Below are 21,400 nucleotides of genomic sequence, written 5' to 3' on the forward strand. Positions count from 1 at the left end.
CTCAAGTGTGACAGCAACCATTGTCATTTAGTGGCGTTGACGTTGCCATAGCCGTTTCTTAAAACTTGAAGAATTATAACCTCAAAAGAGTCATTTGTTACTTGGAATATCACCTTGCTTTTTGCAAAATTAACAGCTATGCTCAGACCTAACTTGAGAGAAATGGTGTGGATATGAGTCGAAGGCTATGAAAGAAAGTACTCATCGACGGTTTATGAAGTCCATTTTCGGTTAGGCTATAATCACTCCAAGCGTTTGAATATATGAACAAAAAGGAACATATTGAATGCCATCGATGGAATAGCCAATAACCCGACTCGACATGTGGCTGAGTAAAGAGAATTCGCACCAGCTTGTGACTGGAAGACAAACAGTTCTGTCATCACTAATCATCATCCAAAAAGCGTACGTGCATGTCAAGAGGAACTTCTAAGCCAACCTCGTCCCCAGGGTCTCTCTTCTTCCCTTCCTTGGAGCGGGAGAGAGAGAAAAAGAAGGGAAGAAGAGACACCCTGGGGACGAGGTTCCTTCAAAGCACGAGATGTTTTTGAACCGAGGACGGCAAACGGAAGTGAGCTGTTTTGCTTTTTAACTTATCTTCACACTACCACATTTTTTGCTGCTACATATCTTTTCATTATTAAAGACGATGACTTTAAAATTCTGAGAGAAATATATGTCCAGGTATGAGAAATGTTCACCTCCGGTTTCCGTCCGTTGTTCAAAACGTCTTGTGCACAAGCTCCCTACTGACCAATCACAGGCCAGACATGAATCTCTGGGCTTGGTCGCTAGTGATGCACGACACCTGCTTGTCAACAGCTAATCAATAACGCTCTGCACGTGCGTAGCGAAATCGAACTTATCACGCAAGGCACGTGCGATTTCGCCAACTCTCCTGTGGAATGTTTTCACGTGACGTCACGGCTGCCATGTTGGTGTCCCTAAACAGAGGAATGGCGGCCATGTTCGTGTCCCCGACTAATCCTCTGGGAATTGAGTTCTATTATCATGTAAACGTTTTCTTTTCATTCGGTGCAAAAACAAGGTTAGCGTGAGTGAAAACACTCACGCTCCATAAAGACTATGAACCAAAAAAACGCATGCGTAATAGTTGCCAATGTTTCCGCGACAAGTGCGAAACGGAAAATAAGTTTGAGAAGATAAAAACGCAAAAATATTGCAGTACCCTTCACCAGGAAAATTCCTGCGTTAAATTTTGTTGAAGAACATCATCTTGGGATAGCGCTCCTTTAACTGGGGGAAGGTGGGGGGGGGGGGGGGGAAACGCAGACTTACCAAGGTGAGGAAGCTTGTGTAAACTGAGCACATACACATTATTCTTTGGTCAAGATGAGCATGTTCACTTAAATAAAAGATTCTAGTTTAAACCCTAATTATTTTAATATTTTTTGTTCTTGGCATCATTTTAAATTTTATTTTTTTTCTTCAGATTGTGACAAAGACAATCCAGAGGCAGCAGTAGTTGCTTCAAGAGCAACGAAAATGGCGGAACTGTTATCGCGTGATAATGTGGCATTGAAAGAAAAATTGGAAAACATGTACCTGAAAATTGATAATTTGCAAATGGTAAGAAAGTGAAAAACATGACTGCTAAAGCCTATGATTTGCCGTACGGTGATGCAGTGACAAAGTAGATACTAGTTTTTCCAAGAGTTACTCAAACAATGCTCTTTAACATCTTCAAAAACACCGAAATGCGTGTTTTTCAGGCTGAAAGTGAGTTCGAGAGCATGCGCAATGCATACCACGAGTTGCAAGTTTCGTGTAGAGAAAGAGAAAGCCTGGAGTGGAGTAAACGGAAAAAAATGGAAAGTGAGCTTGAAGGACTATTGAAAAGTAACAAAGAACTGCAAGGTAGGAACGGAAACCGAAAAGGCAATCTTTTACCCTAGTAAGAGATGTTTAGTCAGCCAGCTAAATGTTTAAAAATGTTGATGACCCTGGCTACCACTCGGCCATCGACTCCTAAAATGTATTAATTAAGCACAAGAGAGCGGATGTATACATGAGCCTCTTCCAATTATCGTGTTTTTAGCTACGCTGCTATTTTTAAACAAGCATAGCTTTGCGAAACTAAAAATAAATTTTTTAGTTAAAAACTATCATGGGAAATGGACATCGGTTCTCTTGCGCCATCCTCTCTTTGTGAGCAAAAATTATTTCCTTGAAAAGATCACCACCGTCCTTTTCTGCAAAACAAAGTCGAGAGGATATATTCAGTAACGAATTTAGCGTTTCTTTGAACAGTGCCTTTGTTTAAGTCTGGATGGAGAGAAAATGCACTTTATATAATCTCAAAATTTTTATGTCGATATTTGCAGTAAGAGTATATGACGTATTGCTCATGGCGGCATGAAAGCGCCCTACGCCATCCGGATAAGTTTCCTATTTTTGCTACATTTTGAATATCGCAAAAACAAGAACAGTATTGTGAAGGGCGTTTTAATTCGCTCTCAGTGTTATTGTATAGGATTCAGTTGATATTCAAGTCGTCATCAATATAATAATGTTTATTCAGGGGATCATTCTGTCAAATGCATAGAAATTTTTGAAGAGCCATGTAAGTTTTTGGAGGTTACAAATTGTAAGCAATAACTTAATTTAGCAAAATCAGTTGGACATAAGCTTTGTATTATCTTGAAACTAACGAATCTCGAAAAAAAAATACAAAAAATGTCATCCCCCGTACAGACGAAGCGAGGATGTGGTGTAGCCCACATTTTATAAATGGCCTAATTAAACTGTCATAAAAGATAAGATCAGTTTTGATCTATGTATTTATTCTTGAAGATGTAATATAAAAAGATCAAAGTACTGTACGCATATAAAATCAATGTAGAGCGATTCGCGAACAGTCAGAGTGTACGATAATCCGTTGAGTAAGCACGATACTGCCATTGATTTATGAACGAGAAAGGGTTATATAATTTGACAGATCACTGACGAGAAATTCCAACAATACCCACACAACTAACAAATATTATCCTTGTGGTATTTTAATCTTCGACAGACGAAATACTGGATTGCAACAATCAAGTTCAAGAAGATAAGGTATACGTTTGATGATCTTTAACCCGTGCATGGTATTGTTCATGTAACTGAGTACCGATCAAAACACGAAATAAAAGAATGTTTATCTTGTGACTGTGTTAGCTTACAGCAGCTTTCGAAGCTGTTTACTGGCGAACATTGTCTGTGCCCGTTTTGAAGAGCTCAAAGAGAACTACTGCATAAACGCAAAGATCTTTTAAGAGTGTCTAAATTGTTGAAGAGATCCCAACGAATGCAAGAATTGTTCATCACATACAAGGACAACAAATGGCAACCAACGATGCCCTGTTCCCTCCTACTTTTGCGTCCATCTCATACACTTTGTACACACTTCAGGTAAAGTTGTATTTGAAGTAACGTTTAAAACCATTTTTATGGCGACTTCATTTTATAACGACAATTTGAAGTGTTCATATTCAAGTCTTTGCCTACATAATCAGTGATAGTGATGAAACCTATCACTAACATCATAAAAGCCTTATGTTCCGCGCTAAAAATTACGAAAATTTTTGAGAATCTCAGTGGACCACCGAAGTAGCAATCGGAAGGCTCACAGGTTCCACTCCTATTCGGAGAAGTCGGATTTTTCCCCGACAATTCTAAAGTCATCATTGAAAAATCCACCATAATTGGACACGTCATGATATTTGACCTCTTTTTGCTTCAATTCTACCTTGACAGAAGTCTCTTGAAAAGCACAGAAGCGATCTACAGCTCAAGAATAACGTCATACAGCAACTAATAAGTCAAAGTAAGAATACAAGTCCACATGTAGCGAGCCCGTCGGATTTCCATTAAGTTAAACAAACTTTACACGGAAATTCAGACAGCTAGAAAACCACTGGGGATAGCACTGAACCAAACACCATTTTTTAATCATATAGTGGGATTTCAATTTAATAACGAATTGCCAAGGTACTGGGAAATTTAATTCGTGATATTGGGGATTTGAGGTATCATTGTATCGTTCTTCCTAAATGGTAAAAAATATCGATCTTTATTCCGTGGACCTACGTATATAGAGAGGTTCGTTAAATCGAAGCTCAAATCAAATTCTACTTTTTTTTTTAATTTCAATGCCATGAACATGTTTTGGCTTATTGCGTTTCAAACAAGTTGACTTTTTTCGTTGTCTGATTGGTCCTGTTTAACATTTTAATTCTTTTCCGATTTCACGAGATAGACATCATTTGGCGACAAGAAGATAATTTCTACAATTAAGATGGTGGAGAAGGCGTGTGCGTTTCGTTGAAGCACTGCATGATTCTCAAAATGGTCTCAGATAATCACTTCAGTAGAAGAATTGCTGCCTTACGAACATTCACTGAGTTTACACAAATAACGTACCCAGTTCTCATTTACCGATCTTGATAGCGTAAAACCTGGTGGAGAGATTTATCCTCGTCTTCCATTTCTTTTATTTCAGATAATAGCTTTGTCTCCACCAGAGATGATTTAGAAAATACAATAAACCAACAAAGAAGACAAATAGAGGAGCTCTTAAAAGACAAAGAGCAACTGTATTCACAGCTTGTGCAGAGTCAGGAAAGAACGGCTTACCTTCAAAAAGAGGTCTGTTTGAAATACGTTGTTAGACAACTACATGTAAGTGTCACAGTAAAGGATAACAACTACTAACGATTGTCGCTATACTCATATTCATTGCGGACTTCATAGTAAAACAAAATTTTACTTATGAAACCACCCCAAAAATAGGCCAACTCGGAAATAGTTTAGTTCGCTGGATATTCAAACCGCGCACCGATGCCTCAGTTGGTTGAGCATGGAGCTGTCATGCGGGAGGTTGCGGATTCGAACCCCGGCCGGAAAACACTCCGGATCTTAAAATAACTGAGGAGAAAGTCTGCAAATGTTTAGACTTTCAAGTCCTCCAGGATAAGGACCATAAACTGTAGGCCCTGCGTCACAAATATCCTTCAAGCTCCCTATAGGACGTTAAAGAACCCACACACTAATCGAGAAGAGTAGGGAATGGAGTCAAAAAAGAAAAACAAGAGAAAAACATAATTGACCACTCCCCATAAGGGCTTTTCAGGGCCAATGAACAAAATCACAACAGAACAGAACATTCAACAACTGTTAAGAATCCCAACTCGCCGGAGGCAAACCACTTGGCTATTTACAAGTGCAGCTGAGAAGTTGAACCAGGGTTCTGACTACCAGGAAAAAGCTCAACCAGTGGTTAGAACGTTTCTTTAACCCTGGATCTCCGGATCTAAAGGCAGCGCCCTAACCACTGGCCCTGCACTGTCCCCAGTGCTGTGGCTTCCCTGTTCTCTCCAGCAGAAGTGGCCGGCTTGGCTTGATATCTCTAAAAAGGATTATGGAGTATGAGGCCACTAAGTAGATACAGCCATAAGTCAAAAAGGGAATTTGACGAGTGCAGGAACATGTAGATGTAGATTCACAACTGTATGGCAAGTCGCCATTGATCTAGTTTTATCTTTGCTTCGGATCGCAGTAACATAAAATAAAACCAACTATTGTTACTTTAAACAACATTTGGTCCTCTATCCAATGACCGAGCAAATCTTTGACGAAAGGGCATGAGACCGAGACAATGTATAAAACGGGTCATGGCATCAACGTTTCTGCAATCTTGGGAAATTGAGAAGGGCACAGCTCGACACGACAGGGAAGGAACCCAAACAACCCGGAATTAAAACATTCGATTCAGATTGAGATCTAGGGTTATAATTTTCTTCTCTTACAGCTGCAGACACGCCAGGCAAGTCCACAGAGGAAGGCGCAAGGAAAAGAAAAAGGCACGGTTAAAAAGGGCACGGGCTGGGCTACAGAGGAAAAGACAACAAACCACAAGCATACCAACTCAACTGATGAAGGAATAGCCGAGTTAGACGGACCAACGAATGTTCCCATTTTATTCGAAATGTTGAAGGAAAAAGATGAAGCTATTCTTATGCTTGAAGATAAATTATTTCGGGTTAGTTCCACAACATTTTTTACCAGTGCCAAAAATTATGAGCCCTTTTGTAAAAAAGTAGAAGACGACGTTTCTTCTCCAATCACGTCCTGTTTCAAATCCCACACTGATCCTTAGTTTTCTCTTGCAGCTGGAACAAACTTTACAACAAGAAGGTACATCAAGGAATTTGGCCATAAGAGCTGCCTCCATGCCAAAGTAAGAAAACAAACTCACTATCAAATCACACAACCAAAATACTCCACATTTTATATTTAAAAACAAAAAACAGGCATCACTCAAACATACGCAGCCAATGTATTAAAGAAAACCTTATGACAGACGAACATAGCAATCAAAATTGGCAACAATGTGCGCGTGCGCGTGCGCGTGCGCGTGCGCGAATCATCCAGTTGATAAGTCACCGCATGAAAATCGTTTTCAGAACGAATATATTTTATAGTATAGTGTAATTGTATACGTTAACAACGAACTTTTGAAAAGAGTAACTGCTGTTTTCACCCAGGGAAGCACGGATAGCAGCACTGGAAAAATCAATACAAGAAAGTGAGAAAATCATAGCAGAATACCGAGGACAAAACCTCAAGTCCATTGAAGAACTCTACGTTGCGAATCGAAGATGCGCAGATTTGGAGGCCATGTGAGTTCTTCTCTCAATAATTACAAACGTTCGAGTAAATGGGCCTTATTCCCGCGGCGGCCATATTGCCCATAGATAACAGATTTCGTACCCAGAGCCTCGAGTTGAAATGTTTGGGAACGAGTTTCCGTGGGGGGCAAAACAAAAGTTTTCAATCCCTCGGTACTCAAAATGGCCGCCCTGTGATTAAGGCCCATTGCGTAGATTGCGTCCCGTTCAAAATTGGATTTTTTCCAGGTTTTTTTTTTGTAACTGTTCAAGTTGTTCCCCTAACTGTGATGATTATTTCATACGAAAAGATTCATACAACAAACGACACTATCCGCATAACTTAGTGATGTTTTAGATGCCTACAAGAGTGAATTAGATAAGAGTGTTGTTATGGCATAGGTGGGCTCCACAGCACAGTCAACAATGAGTTTTTTTTTAGAATACCCGTTCCCGCAAAAAGTTAGTCGTCAGGTTCCTGAAAAAAACATGGAAGAAGCAGTCACGCGTGACATAGCTTCTCCTGATTGGTTGAAGTGACGTGGCGGCCCTTTGTTTGTTTTCACGCTTAAAGTGTATCTAAAAATAATATCATTTGTTACTGCGCTGGGTCAAGACCGTAAACTAATAGAGAAACACTCTTATTTAAATTCACTCTTGACGCCTAATATACTACTTTTTCTTGCTTTACTATAGAATTAAATCACTGCATGCGCAGTTAGCAGAGAAATCAGCCAGGATTCGCATTCTACAAAACAACGTTACAGACGACGACAGCGATGAGCCAAAAGAGCCGGAGTGGCCACTCGACCCAGGCTTTTCTCGAACAGACTTTGCCCATATGAGAGACCTTGCACGTGACTCGTGTAAGTACTTCATCGTTTTGTTCTCGACATAATAGTAACAAAGAATCAATCTGATAATATAATGCTTCAAAATGCTCATAACAAGCATTACTTTCAGATGCAGAGTCACTCGATTCAGGAATGTCACTTGCCACCACAACAGACACGCGACTAACGGAACCTGAATTCAAGGTAAGAAGTTCGCCCCAAATGAACTAAAATACCAAGTTAAACATTGGAGAAAAGGACGTAGAAAAGACATTCACGGCATCCAAAACGCTGAATGTTACATTTTACGCAAAACCACTGATATAATTGTATTTTTTTTCCCTCCAGACAACGGATGAATCAGATCAAGTATCAGTTCACTTTTGGTCTGTTTGAAGAGAAAGAAACAGCTTCCCACAAGCTCCGTAGAGTCAAAGTTCAAAGGTGTGTCGTGCGGCACCAACTGGGGGTGGCACAACTGCAACAGCATTCATCCACGGGATCCCCTAATCTGACTGATTGCATTCGATTACTCGGTCGAATACAAAACTCTGCACGCTACTAACCCACATGGAGTAACCTTTAAAGAAAGCTTCTTCAAATGCGATTACCTTGTAATTGCATCGTGCTACCACACATTTGCATATTAAGTCTGTTCTCACAACTTAAGAAGATACTTATCCTCAATCCCCGCGGCTAAAAAGGTTGCAAGAGAAATAAGTGAACTGGGCTGAGCTGCGCGAGAGCATTTTTTCGTAAAGAAGGCAGTACATGGAGATGACTAAGGCAAAGTGAAAACAAATTTTGAATTTTCTTTGAATTAATTTTGAAGTTGTTCCTCGCAAGGAGTTGAAATGTCAAAATGGATGCATGAGAATTGAGTTTGCGATTAATGTTTTGAAAAGATTATCACTGTAATTATTTCTCTTTATATTTCAAACCTTTACACCCTCCAAATAATCGAGACAAGGATTCTACGATTTCACTTCACCAAATAATCCAAAGGCTTTTCAAGTTAGTTCTCTTACGCGAAAACATTGCGTCAGCACTGAATTTAAAAGTTTCAAACGAACCAATAGGCGCGCAGGTTTAAATTATATTATTCTGGGCCGGGTTCCTGAAAGGTATAATAACTCTATTCCAGGGATAAATGTGCCTTATTTCAGGCACATTTATCCCTGGAATAGGGTTATTACACCTTTCAGGAACCGGCCCCTGGAGTCCTTAAAAAGATGCTATTGCCCTTTTCCGTCTTTCCGTCGCAAATTTCGCTTCAAGCGTTTTCGGAGCTGGGGCCCGTTTCTTGAAAGTCCCGAAAACTTTTCGGGCCCGAAAAGCCATTTGTGAAACTGCCAACCGCTTGTTTTGGAAAGCCGATCTTTTAACATGTTTTTAAGGTAACAAAAAGAAAAATGAATATGAAGTTTGACGACTTAAATGGAATTGTGACACCCGAAAAATGGCCCGTAAAATTCCGGAACTTTCGAGAAACGGGCCCCTGGTGACAGCTTGAAAGACGGATTAAAGGACAAGTCAATCTTTTGATTAGATTATTTTGTCTATAGAGTGTACACTTACACATTATTCTAAAAACAAGACATTGATGAATAATATGCTTCATTAGTTCTGACGTTCACTCTACATACGTTCACACATATACTTTATTTCACCTTGAAAATTCAGAGTAGCTAATATAAGTTAATGTCTTCGAGACCACAATGCAACAAAATACAATACTCATACAATAAAATACTAAAATTAAAAATATGCTTAACTATATACATTATAAAACTAATTGCAATGCTACTAAGATGAGTCATAGTTTAGTATTCTACTCTTAAAATCCGTAAAACTAGATGTTCTAAACGAATCGGGAAGAGAGTTCCACAATTTAGCCGCTCGATATGAAAAAGAAAGCAGGCTGTAAGTTGTTGTTTTTGGATTAGGAAGAGACAAGATAATAGACCTTTTAGCAGATACGGCGGCCATTTTGATTTCTATTGTTTCAAAAGACATTATGGGATGCTTAGGGGGCAAATTAATATGTATTTGCCCCCTGGGCATCCCATAATAACTATTTGAAACAATAGAAATCAAAATGGCCGCCGTATCTGCAAAAAGGTCAATTGCCACGTAAACGATAGCTTGTAAAGCGCAGAGTAAGCATATTACTTAAATATCCAGGACAGTTACTAAAAAACAGACTCTTATATAGTATAACTAAGAAATTCTGCAGGCGTCTAATATACAGAGGTTTAGAATTGATTTTATCCAATAAAGTGCCGTAAGGTGAGTTACAGTCCTTTAGTATGAATTACATTACCGCACTTCTAACCTCTCGCGTAGGCGTTAGCTTGAAAGACCGAGTGAAGGCCAAAATGGCCTCTTGTATCGATTGAGACACCTCAACCATTTCTAATCCGGTTTGTCCAAAACCATGGTAAAGTTTTTTTAAACGCTTTTCTGAACTTTCGGTATGTCAGAGTGTAAATAAATGGGTTGCAACCGCTGTTCAGCATCGCTAATGTTGTAGTGATCATGAAGAAACTGTCAGAAAATGGACACGATCCTTTTGTAAACATCAAACACATAATTCCAATGAAGTGAGGCAACCAACAAAGTATAAATGTCCCGTTAACAACAGCTAGAGTCAGAACAACCTTCATCTCTTTCCTGAAAAAAAAAAAAGCAAAGAACATAATTATTCGATTGAGTTCAGATGTTGTACATGGCAAACTCCGTTCCATTATATAACTCTTTCAATCCAACTCCGATAGCAGGTAACCATGCAGCACGCGCCCGCGTGTATCACATTCAAGCAGGCTGGTGGAAGAATAAATCCCTTTTGCAGGCAACACGATCTCTTCTCTAAATTATAGATTATCGTTAATTCGCAATTTGCTTTGAATTTACTGTTATCGTTAATTTAGGACACTTAAGTCCCAGGACTTGTGGTACCAGAGAAAATAAGGAAACTGAATAATCACATCCGTGGATTGGATTTGAACCCGGAGTTCTATTCTGTAAGAACCGTTTCTTTTCGCTTCACCACTGAAGATCCAGACACCGGACTCTCAAAAAAAAGAGATTTATTCAAGTCTCCCATATAGAATATCCCTGCGGAAAAGTAATTGGGCCTAAACTGTTTAGCATTGACGTGAAGTTTGGTAAACGACCTTTTGCAGTGTTTAACATTGTTTGTTGCCGAGTGATGATACAGCATTATCAGTGTTTAAAATATTTTCCCTGAGCGGTGGTGTAGTGGTTAGGTGATTGGGAAATAATCAACATTCCCAGGTTCGACTCCTATGTCCATACGCTTGGGTTGTCTTAAACAATATATGTTTATATATTTGTTTTAAACAATATATGTCCATTTCCCATGATCTATATCAAGTTTTCAGTGTTCTAAATTAACGATAACAGTAAATTACAGATAGAGAATGGATTGGCGCAGAGGTGGGAGCACTCTCCTCCCACCAATGTGGCCCGCGTTCGATTCCCAGACTCGGCGTCATAATGTGGGTTTACTTTGTTGGTTCTCTACTCTGCACCGAGAGGATTTTCTCCGGGTACTCCGGTTTTCCCCTCTCCTCAAAAACCAGCATTTGATTTGATTTGCGTTAATTTGTTGATTTCAGTTTACAGTGTCCTCAATTAGTACTCCAGCGCTGGAAGACTAGATACTTAATAAAAGTTCCTTTTCTTTCCTTTACCCAAAATACGATATTTAACTCTCTTAGTTTTGAAATTCAAAATGCACAAGTATCGCCTCCTTTTCACGTGAACGGAAATCCTTCCTCTTATCATAAATATTTTATCGTTTCCCTATTTGCTTTTTTAAAATCTATGCTTCATACGATGGGTCCTGTTGAGTCCCGAGGGATTGAAAACTTTTGTTTTACCCCACCGAAACTCGTTCCCAAACATTTCAACACGAGGCTCGGGGTACAAAAATCTATTGTCTACGGCCAATATGGCCGCGTGCGAATAAGGCCCATTATCTAGTATATTTTAATGTTTAACTGTTTAGTAGCCCTGCCGCCAAGTTCATTCACTTCGCTCACGAAAATCGAGTCAAAATGCACAGCAGGAGCCAATAACTGAGAGAAAACAACTTGTACCGCAAGTTCGATTGATAGTTTTTTTTTTCAAACATAGTCGTTTTATATTTCTATTTCCCGCGCCGATCAAAAATTTGACTTCTGCGCCTGCGTAGTAAATGGTGACGTCACACATTGATCGGCCAAGTTGACAAAAGCGAGCTCAGGCACGCGACGTTTTTGAGCCACGACGGAAACGCGTGAAGTGAGCATTTCGCATGCCAGGACAAATCTTTCCCAGACTTTTAACCTAATCGTCTTCTAATAGTGAAAAGATACTAAGCGGTATAAATATGGTAGTGTCAAGACAACTTAAGGAAAACAGCTCACTTCCGGTTGTCGTCCTTGGTTCAAAAACTTTGCCCGTCTTCTTGACCTGTGAGAGAAGACGTTCTAAACACCAATGCTCAGATAAATCGATGATTTGTGAGCTCCAAATCATGGTCTACTGAGCACAGCAAAGATAAAAAGCACACTGCAACAAGCTGTAATTGGCAAGTGTAAGGTGGTTTAACATGAGCAAAATCCAAGAAAAGGCGCAAACTCAGTAGCGTCTTGATCATAAGTCACGTGACATAATTGCGTCTGCGTACGTTGCTTGTCCTCAGACTTGAGCGTTTTTCGAGTTCCAACTTGATAAACCCAAGATGAAGCCGATGAACTGATATCATTGGTCAGTTTATCCTGACAACTGCTCAATATAAGGCATATTAAAACTTACTTTCGATGCAGAACAGCATCGGTCACCTCTTTGTTCGTCCTCTTCACATTCATCCATTCTCGCGCACGCGACAAGGGACGGCGCGGTCTTGTATTGTTTGGTGAAGAGACCAGTTCTAGCCCATCTCTTCTGGAATTTACTTCATCACCCACCTCGGGAATCGTACCCGTTTGAGATCTTCGGTTCAGTTCGGGATCTTCGGGGAATACTTCAGCACCTAAACTGGACGGTTCGGGATTTAACTGAGAAGACCGCTGTACAGTTAATTGCAGTTCAACCGGCAACAATTGTCCATCGAGGCTTGAATCCAAATTTGCGTAACATAGCTTGGGGTTTTGGACCTTGCTGTAGGTTTGGTCTGGGTATTGATATTTAACTGACATTCTAGAAGCATGAAAAGGATCATTAGAACTTTTTCGTCTTCCGAGAACCGACAAAATAAATTTACCAGTCGGTAGCAGTTCCATGTCATTAGTGGAATTTTCTTGAGCCCCTGCCTTCTCAAGTTTTGGGCTTTTCTTTCTCTTCAACTCGTTCGCATCCACGGCAAAGGAGTCCCCATTGACTCCAACATGAGTTGCAAGTTCCTGCTCGATACAACCAACCTTCAATGGTGGCGTTTCGTGGGCCTGGTGACAAGCGACCTTCATCACACTTGCGTACGACAGAACTGTAACAATTAGAGGTAAAGCAAAACTTGTGACGCTGAGAAAGATTGTGTAGGATTTGTTATATTCCCACTGGACGGTACAGATGAACTCGTAAGATAAGTAAACGTACCTGCAATAACAACATAGGAATTCATAAACGCTGAAAACCTTGAATAACGCCCGCTTTTTTCGAAGCGCCATCCCTTTCCATCATTGTCACTAGTAAAAACAAAAGACTCGTACTTGAAAAGACGAATTTTTTGGATATATATTTTTGTATAAAGGGAAACGTTTTTTTTAATTGTTTCGTGCCTGCGAACATATAAAGGAACTATTCGACCTCAAGAAGTCCCGAAAATATACGCTATAATTAGATATTACTTAATTGCGCAGATAGGAGGTTTTCACGTGAAGTAATCGCCGCCATGTTGGTGGACGAAAACTAAAGATCACTCCTTAGCTTCTTTTGTTCCTCCACCAGAAGTGGTACATTTCTCTATTGTTATTGGTGTCTCTAGAGGTTGGTTGAAAACCTCCTATACTCTTTTACTGCTTTCAGGAACAAATTTTCATTTAATTCGTTTACACCTTGTGTTTGATTAGAGTACATTTGCTTCATTACTTTCTTCACAAAAAAAGGACAATACCAATGAATTTACGAACGTCACAGCCGTGCTTTAAACTAATTACCACAGGATAATATCTGTTGTGTAAATAATTACAGAGGTAAGAAAATAAATTGAATTTTTTTCAAACCTTTGCTCCTGTAACGTCATACTAATCTCAATTTGCATTTTTATTTGACTTCCTTTTTTTAGTGGTTTTACAAACACAAAATGAAAACGACAATAGAGTTGGAATACAGTGTGATGACGAATTTCCACAAAAATGCAATGACCGGATTAAGTCATTGGAAATGATTTCTAAACGCCTACCCCTTTTTTTGTTTGATATACTTGGGCATTTCGTATGATAACTAGAGCAAAATGCTGGCCAGGAATAGCCACGAAACCGATAACTTAATTTTGATAAGCTGACTGAATGTTTGCACGCAATAAACGCGAACCTTTCTCCTTTTTACTTTTAAAATCCCCACAGTCTAGAAGCTATTCCTTGATTAACGAAAATGGTTTCCAATAAATACATTTATCAATGACACCAAACTGTACACAATTTCCCACAAAATTTCTGACAACCTCTAGGGACACCAATAACAAAACAGAAATGTACGACTTCCGGTGGCATAGCGGCGATGACGTCATGTGAATCCTCCTAAAATCTTTAATCGGCATCAATATTAAACTCATAACTGGAATCAAAGAAGACTATACCTTGCGATCGGTTGTTCTCTTTTAGAAACGGATATCAAACACAAGCACTGACATGATAATGCACACCTACATAGAGCCGTTGCATGAATCCCGAGCATGAATATACTATGCCACACTTGACACTTTAAGGACGGTGCCTACTAATTCAAAGGCATTTTTGCGCGGTTTTATGATTATGCGGGAAAAGCAGATCTCAACAAGTGTTATTAAAATCCAAAAAGGAAATCGGGGGTAACCACGCATTTTTCAAAGATCATTAATCAACAATATTAGCAAAAGGCTTTACAATACAAAGCATTGTATGTCGTTCCTTTCCAAATTAAAGGTTAATTATCTCTGAAAAATACATGGTTACCCCCAATTTTCTTTTTGGATACCAAGAGCATTTGCTAAGTTCTGCTTTCTCCACATAAATTTAATCCGCGCAAAAATATCCCTGCATTACTAAGCAATACCGATAGGAAATCCCAGTATCTGGAGATGCGCAGAACGTATGCTCATTAACAACAGTAGGCACCGTCCTTAAAGCTGGTTTATACGCATATTAAACCAATGGAAAAGACAAATATTTACCTTGACCATCCAAACACAGGGAGAACAGCGACTAAAAGCGCATGCGCCCAAATGTACACCAAGGCCAGTCTTGCTCTCCGAGATGAAATTAGCGAAAAATGATTCAATGGAAACACAATCGCTAGGCATCGATCCAAGCTAATAGCAGCCAGCGTCAACATAGAGGTGATACAGAATAGAGAATTCGTCATCCCACTCAAGATACACAGAGAGTCGCCAAACCTCCACCGATTGTGAAAAGCTGATGTCGCTATCAATGGCATGCCAAAGGTCGATTGCAAAAGGTCAGCAACGGCAAGATTTGCTATAAACATTCCTGTGACATCGTGTAATGGACGATAACGTATTATTACAAACAACGTCAAAAGGTTCCCCACAGAACCAACGAAAACGATTGTACACATTACGGTACCCGTCAAGGTCGATAATTCTAACATCACAATGTCAGCCAGAGATGCGATGTTAGGAGATGCTTTCTCGCCCGAGATCGTGTTGCTTACAAAAATTGCTTTCAGGAACACATATTACCGGGGTCCAAAGCTTTGAATAACCATCAAGCGTTTGGATGAATCAGCTCATAATTTGTTTTGATGAAAATGGGAAAATTTGGTTGGTTGACGCACAAATATGACGCAAAGGGCGTTCACACAGGAAACGCGGAGCTGCTTCAGTCCTTTGAAAACGTTTTCCGAACCAAGAAACGTGAAAAGCATCGACGAGTCATTTGACTCCTGCTGCCGAAACGTAAAAATACACTGTCGAAGGCACAAAATGGCTGTTACTTTTAGCCTGCCCGATTAATGTGCCGCAAACAGTATGATTTCCTCTTTTGTTGGCCTTATGAGCGAAACACATTAAAACGTCGTTTTGAAAACGTAAAGCAGCTGCTTCCGTATTAATATTTGTTATCTTCCTTTTGGTATCTCCTTGTTTTGAGATATCGTCACGGTTTATAAGCTTCACGATTGTTGGCATTAAAATTTTTGAGTGTTGCAACTTGCCAACTTGGCTTGGACAAGCAGGTGTCAAGGCTTCAAGACTTCAATAAATAGCTTTCCAAAAAGGTCTTGACAAAAAATGGACACATTTTGAATTATTCAAGATATATATATATATCACATAATTTTCTTCCGGGAGAAAGTAAATTTACCACTTAACTATTTTAATCAGTTGGATAAGTCAAGCAGAGCTGTAGTGGAACAATTTTTTTCTGCTATGTGAAAAAAGTGAACTTGTGTGAAGCAAATATTATTGTAAGTGATTCCTTTTTTAGCAGTCGTAAAAAATACAAACTTTATTCAGAGTGTAAGATATTAGTAAATTTCCATGAACAATAAATATACAGTCAAAAACATTAACTTATATTTTGTTTTCTTATCAAGTTCTCTTTCCTTTGGGGGGGGGGGGGGTGGGTGGAGGGCTGCACTCACAAAACGTAGAAAAGATTAGTCATATGAATCATATGAATGTCCGTGATATGCCCCAGAATTTTACCACTGAAAAGCCTAAAGCAGTATTTACTTTAAAAGCACTGACCTTTCACGAGCTTTGTCGCTTTTGGTCTGGGAAAATTTGCGCTATGGAAACGAAAGAGGGATATGGAATAATTAAATATCAGCTCGGTCGTCTCGTTCTTACGTAAATTAATTGAACAAAGAAAAATAACGTTTTTTTCTCATCTCAGTCTGTGATGTGTCTGACATCATGAGACAACAAGAAAAAGCCGACTTTGAGCAGTTGAAGAATGGTTGATCAATTCGGAGGTATACCCTTACATTCGGGTCGACGTTTCGAACGCAAAAAAGGCATCACACGCTTAAAGGCTTGTCTGAACTTTCGGTAAGTCAAAGTGTAAATAAATGGGTTGCAACCGCTATTCAGCATGGCCAGGGTGGTGGTAATGATGAAGAAACTATCGGGAAATGGGCACGAGCCACCTGCAAAAGTTAAACACAGGGATCCCACAAAGTGAGGAAGCCAGCACAGCACAAATGTTCCGTTGACGATTAGAAGAATCAATGCCATTTTCATCTCTTTCCTAAGGGAACACACAAAAAAATATCAGTTCAAGAAAGCCACCAATTTTCGTATTGTCAAATAATTCGAAGGTTTGTCAGTGAATATTTTCAGAGGCAAAGTACTTAATTATTTTCACATGTTAACTACCGGACTCTTCTCAAAATATTGCAAAATGTTCACCTCCAAATGAGCGACCAAAAGGGAACCGTTTTTATCATGTTGTCGTTGACCCCAGTTGATGTAAATTTGCACCATGAAGAAGCCGCGTTTTATTTTCTCTTTTGTGTTGTTAGCCAATCGGAATGATTTACATTTTACACTTTTTTAAAAGAAGAATTGCACTCCTTTTTACACAAGCACTGCAATGTTCTAAGCCAATCAAAAGCCACGAACATATATAAGCATCTGTGATAAAAAAGAGAAAGAAAAAAAAAGGAAATGCACGTGAATATACGTCTCACCTTCTGTCGCATCTGGCCCCAACTCTCCGCCGGGCTTTGCTTTCGCGCACTCGAGCTAAGTAACCTTGCAATTTGATGGATTTCCGTGTATGACGCACAGATTCCTGTCCCTCTAAACTTAGTCCGAGTTCCAGTTTCCACGCGTTGGTCTTTGCTATCGGAGTACCTGAAATCGCTGGTGAAACAGCATCCGCGGGACCTACACGAGGTTTCCTAATTTTACGCAAGAATGCTACCTTTGACTCTGATGCGCGCTGTGCCATCATCCCCTTGACGATAGAGGGCATAGTACAAGAACCGTTTTTGTCCACACAAGATTCGTCGAAGTTGTTATTTGTAGCTGCTGCGTCAGGAAACGATAAAACGATGGCGGGATTTCCAAGGGAAGAACCGAGGGCATATGGGAGACTAACCCATTCCTTTGGATTAAAAGATTTCCCAGCGAGCTCAAAAGGAGGGGTTCCCTGTGCCTGGAGGTCATCTTTTCGAACACTGACACTATCTGGTGTCAAATTTTCATCATATTCCATGCATTTAGTGGTCGATACTTCGTGTCTCTTAGGTTCGAGCTTATCACCAATGTCTTTATGTGCCCCCATAAAAGCGAGGTTTTCCTTCCCACGTATTGAATTTGTCTCACCATATCCTGGCAACGCCCCTGCCTGGCACATCTCCTGTGAATTAACAACGCTGCCAACGGTGTTGAGTCGTTCTTCGCGAGCTCGTTTAGAAGCGACCTTTCCGATGCCTGAATAACAGACCACAGTGACAAGAACAGGAGCAATGAAGCAGGTTGACCAGACAGTAATTGTGAAGGCTCTATCATACTCCCACTGGACGGTGCAGATGAACTCGTACGGCAAATAAACGTATCTGCAATTTGAGAGATACAAACTTTTACCTCAGTTCAAAACCATTTCTTGAACCCTTACCCTCCTAAAGTGACACTTATACATTTTACTATTTTAATATATCGAAATTGGTCTATAGACCCTTACACTCAATGTTCAAACAAAAGATTTGCTCGTCTAGCCTCTCATTCAGTGTGAGGCTAAACGTGCAAAGACGATGCAAAGACAAAGTCTTTATTCCCCACGGACTCCAAAATGGCCGCCGAGTGATTATTCCATCGCGGTCACGTAGTACAATGTGGGAGAAGTATCCTAAAAATAAATCGGTACGAGTAGTTTCAGAGTAAAAATAGCCGGAGAATGAAAGATTCTCTGTTGAACGCTCAAGTTGTCGTCAAAACCTCAAATTTGGTGATTTCACGTCGTCGTTACGCAGAGGACCGCAAAAATATGTGCTTAATCTCGGTACGTATATAATAAAATGCGTGCTGCACCGGTGCAGCTTATTTATGCTCTTGATAACCAATGATATCATTGCTTTGCGTGTTGTCGTCGACGTTGACGTCGCCGTCGTTGATCTCAAGGTCCCTTTTGACGTTTTAACGACAAAGTGAGCATGCAACAGATAATCTTTCATTCGTGGGGAGGGATGCACCCCATGGCAAAGAAAAAGCGAAATTCGGGGTAACAATGGTGACATATGTTAGCTTTAGATGGGGAGATTTATATTAGTAACAAAGAATATTTCGGGGCACTTTTTACGCGTGCGTGTAAATTTCCCGAACAATTTGTAACGTCACTTCCGATTGGCTCACCAACTGATGACAACATTCGTTACGGCTAGAATATGCGGTGATACTCTCCCTTAAATGAAGGTAAATTAACCAACGAAGGAACGCTTTGGGAGGTGACGTTTCGAACGTTCGACCTCTCATCGGAGCGCTACTCCTCCGCTCGCTGACGAAGGATGGAAGCTCGAAACGTCAGATCGAAAATCTTTCTTGCGCTTGTTGATTTACTTAAAGTTTATCAGCCCGTTTTATACAACCAAGTTTTGTACCAACTTATTTACCTTTGCATCAACTTATTATATCAACTTATTTACCTTTGTGTCAACTTGTTTACTTTATGGCAAAAGAATGAACAACTGAACACTGAAACGCAAACTTCACCACGTTGCGTCTTGATCATTACCACTTCTGGCTTGTTCGCAAAACAGAAATCAAACAGGAAAACAATGACAACATTCGCGACAAATAAAACGTAAGGGCACGGTATATATACAAATACAGTGAGCATTAATGTCTTTAACGTACTTCTTTTAAATAAGCTCATACTTTTTTTGAAAGAAATGAATGACATACCTTGACCAGCCAAAGACGGGGAGAAGGGCTGCAAAAGAGGCTTGTGTCCAGAGGTATACCAATGCCATCTTGGCTCTGTTAACTGTAAGCCAGTTCTGGTAATGCAGAGGATGAACTATCGCCAGATAACGGTCAATAGAAACCGCCGTGAGTGTCAACACAGAAGTGATACAGAACAGAGAATTAGTCATTCCGCTGATAACACACAAGACGTTGCCAAAAACCCATTCTTTTCGGAAGGCTGAAGTCGCTATCAAAGGCATCCCAATCACCGCCTGAAGAAGATCTGCCACAGCGAGATTGGCTAAAAACATTCCCGTAACATCGCGTAACGGAGGGTAGCGAGTTATAACGAATAAAGTCATGAGGTTTCCCGCAACGGCTATAAAAATGATTCCGATCATCGTGATACCTGTAGCTTCTCCAATATCCAACGACATCTTCGATTGTAACGGCAAAGCTTGAAAACAATTAATAGCTTTTATCAAACACAAAACAAAATATCTCTACGGGAGGTTCGATAAAATAATCTGTTGAATCACCGGCCAAGAAAGTAGTGACGTTTTCTGACACGCTGTGCAAAATGTTTGAGCACTGCGTATTATTGTGCCAACTTTGCAGTTCCAACTTGTATTTAAAATTCGCATTCACTGTAAAAAAGTCCGGCGCTTCGAATTAGAATCTAAGCTAACCAAAATGTTTTCTTATCACTTTCATTTGTTGTCCCCGCCCTAATCAGTCTACCAGTTTCTAACCAGAGTTTCGAAATCTTTTCCTTAGCTACCTCAGCCACAATACGGCCTTGGAGTTGTTAAGAGGATATTTACAAGAACTCTTCGATCAACCCCAAGATCTCCCGTTTTTGTATTGAACACGGGAAAACAGGTGACAGAAAATAAAGAACATCTAATACCGTCAAAATCCAAATGAACAAAGACAATAGCAAATACGATTTATTATTTTTTATCTATCCAATCAGATAGCCAAAAGTTGGTACCTTGTTGAAACAAAAAGGACCGCATCAAAATCATTTCACTTTGCCGGAATGGATCAATGTTCCCCAAAGTCGAGAAACAAAGAACTGAAAAAACGCGTGCAAAAAAAAAAAAAACCTTAATTGCTCGATCAATCAAGTGACCGCTAATTGGGGACACATTCAGGCCAGACCACAACACCACCCTACTGTCGAATAGTGTGTGGGATCTTTAACGTCTCAGAGAGTTTATGAACAAGGCTGTGAGATGGGGCCAACGGTTCACAGGCCTTATCTGTTAGTTAACAGTTCAAGGACACTTGCAAGATAAAAAAACATTGGGTTGTTAAAATGGTGAATTATAGAAATTGAAGGAAAGCTCACCAAGAAAACCCAACAATTCAACTTAATCGCTGATTATTTAAATCCGGTCTTAGTTCAAAGCACCATTAATCATCTTGTCGACCTTTTTTCCCCGATTAAATAGAACCTCATTTGCCGATGCGCTAGTTCCGTTACAATTGTGGGAGCACTTTGTACTAAAAGTATTAACCGTTTAACCGTTTATTACTTCAGCTGCATCGTTGATGGCGTTCCGCCCGTACATAATCTCTGTTGCGAAGCACGTTGATAAAGATTCAACGCTAGCATCATTTGGTCGTCCGTTTTCTTGCAACATTAACCACACATTCAGTAGAAGAAAATGAGTTAATTATTCCGTTTAAGACAATGATGTGATATATAGAGGATATTACATGGCCGCGCGGGGATACGAATTTTATCTTCGAGTGCTGCAAGTATACTTTCAGCACGAGAAGATAAAATTCGTATCCCCAAGCGGCCATGTAATTTT

General features: G+C 39.9%; 4 protein-coding genes across 5 annotated transcripts in view; 1 reads left to right on the top strand and 3 right to left on the bottom strand.

Annotated features, from left to right (window-relative positions):
* LOC138029656 (angiomotin-like protein 1) overlaps positions 1-9,803 on the top strand; it is a 14,106-nt gene extending 4,303 nt beyond the window's left edge. The window contains exons 5-15 of the mRNA XM_068877364.1: positions 1,454-1,590; positions 1,734-1,878; positions 3,035-3,075; positions 3,757-3,826; positions 4,502-4,647; positions 5,810-6,040; positions 6,171-6,238; positions 6,546-6,680; positions 7,365-7,534; positions 7,632-7,705; positions 7,850-9,803. Coding sequence (XP_068733465.1) covers positions 1,454-1,590; positions 1,734-1,878; positions 3,035-3,075; positions 3,757-3,826; positions 4,502-4,647; positions 5,810-6,040; positions 6,171-6,238; positions 6,546-6,680; positions 7,365-7,534; positions 7,632-7,705; positions 7,850-7,897 — 1,265 coding nt within the window. The 3' untranslated portion in view covers positions 7,898-9,803. The remainder of the gene's footprint in view (positions 1-1,453; positions 1,591-1,733; positions 1,879-3,034; positions 3,076-3,756; positions 3,827-4,501; positions 4,648-5,809; positions 6,041-6,170; positions 6,239-6,545; positions 6,681-7,364; positions 7,535-7,631; positions 7,706-7,849) is intronic.
* A 103-nt stretch (positions 9,804-9,906) lies between these two features.
* Positions 9,907-14,878, bottom strand: LOC138029660 (histamine H1 receptor-like). Of its 2 annotated transcripts, XM_068877373.1 has the most exons (3): positions 13,106-14,878; positions 12,326-12,995; positions 9,907-10,174 (listed from the first exon to the last, which is right to left on the bottom strand). In XM_068877373.1, exons 1-3 carry the CDS (start codon positions 13,128-13,130, stop codon positions 9,907-9,909), a joined length of 963 nt encoding a protein of 320 aa, XP_068733474.1. In that variant the 5' UTR covers positions 13,131-14,878. The 2 variants fall into 2 exon arrangements, with proteins under 2 accessions (XP_068733474.1, XP_068733473.1); XM_068877372.1 differs by having other exon boundaries at positions 12,326-14,878.
* A 456-nt stretch (positions 14,879-15,334) lies between these two features.
* LOC138029658 (uncharacterized) lies at positions 15,335-19,531 on the bottom strand. Its single transcript, XM_068877366.1, has 3 exons — positions 19,316-19,531; positions 17,360-18,232; positions 15,335-16,917 (listed from the first exon to the last, which is right to left on the bottom strand). The coding sequence occupies exons 1-3, from the start codon at positions 19,507-19,509 to the stop codon at positions 16,632-16,634; spliced, it is 1,353 nt and encodes a 450-aa protein (XP_068733467.1). The 5' UTR covers positions 19,510-19,531; the 3' UTR covers positions 15,335-16,631.
* Positions 19,532-20,014, bottom strand: LOC138030753 (rhodopsin, GQ-coupled-like). Its single transcript, XM_068878629.1, has one exon. The coding sequence runs from the start codon at positions 20,012-20,014 to the stop codon at positions 19,532-19,534; it is 483 nt and encodes a 160-aa protein (XP_068734730.1).
* Between the last annotated feature and the right edge of the window lie 1,386 nt (positions 20,015-21,400).

This window comes from Montipora capricornis, chromosome 13, assembly GCF_036669925.1.
Source record: "Montipora capricornis isolate CH-2021 chromosome 13, ASM3666992v2, whole genome shotgun sequence".
NCBI classification, from domain to species: domain Eukaryota; kingdom Metazoa; phylum Cnidaria; class Anthozoa; order Scleractinia; family Acroporidae; genus Montipora; species Montipora capricornis.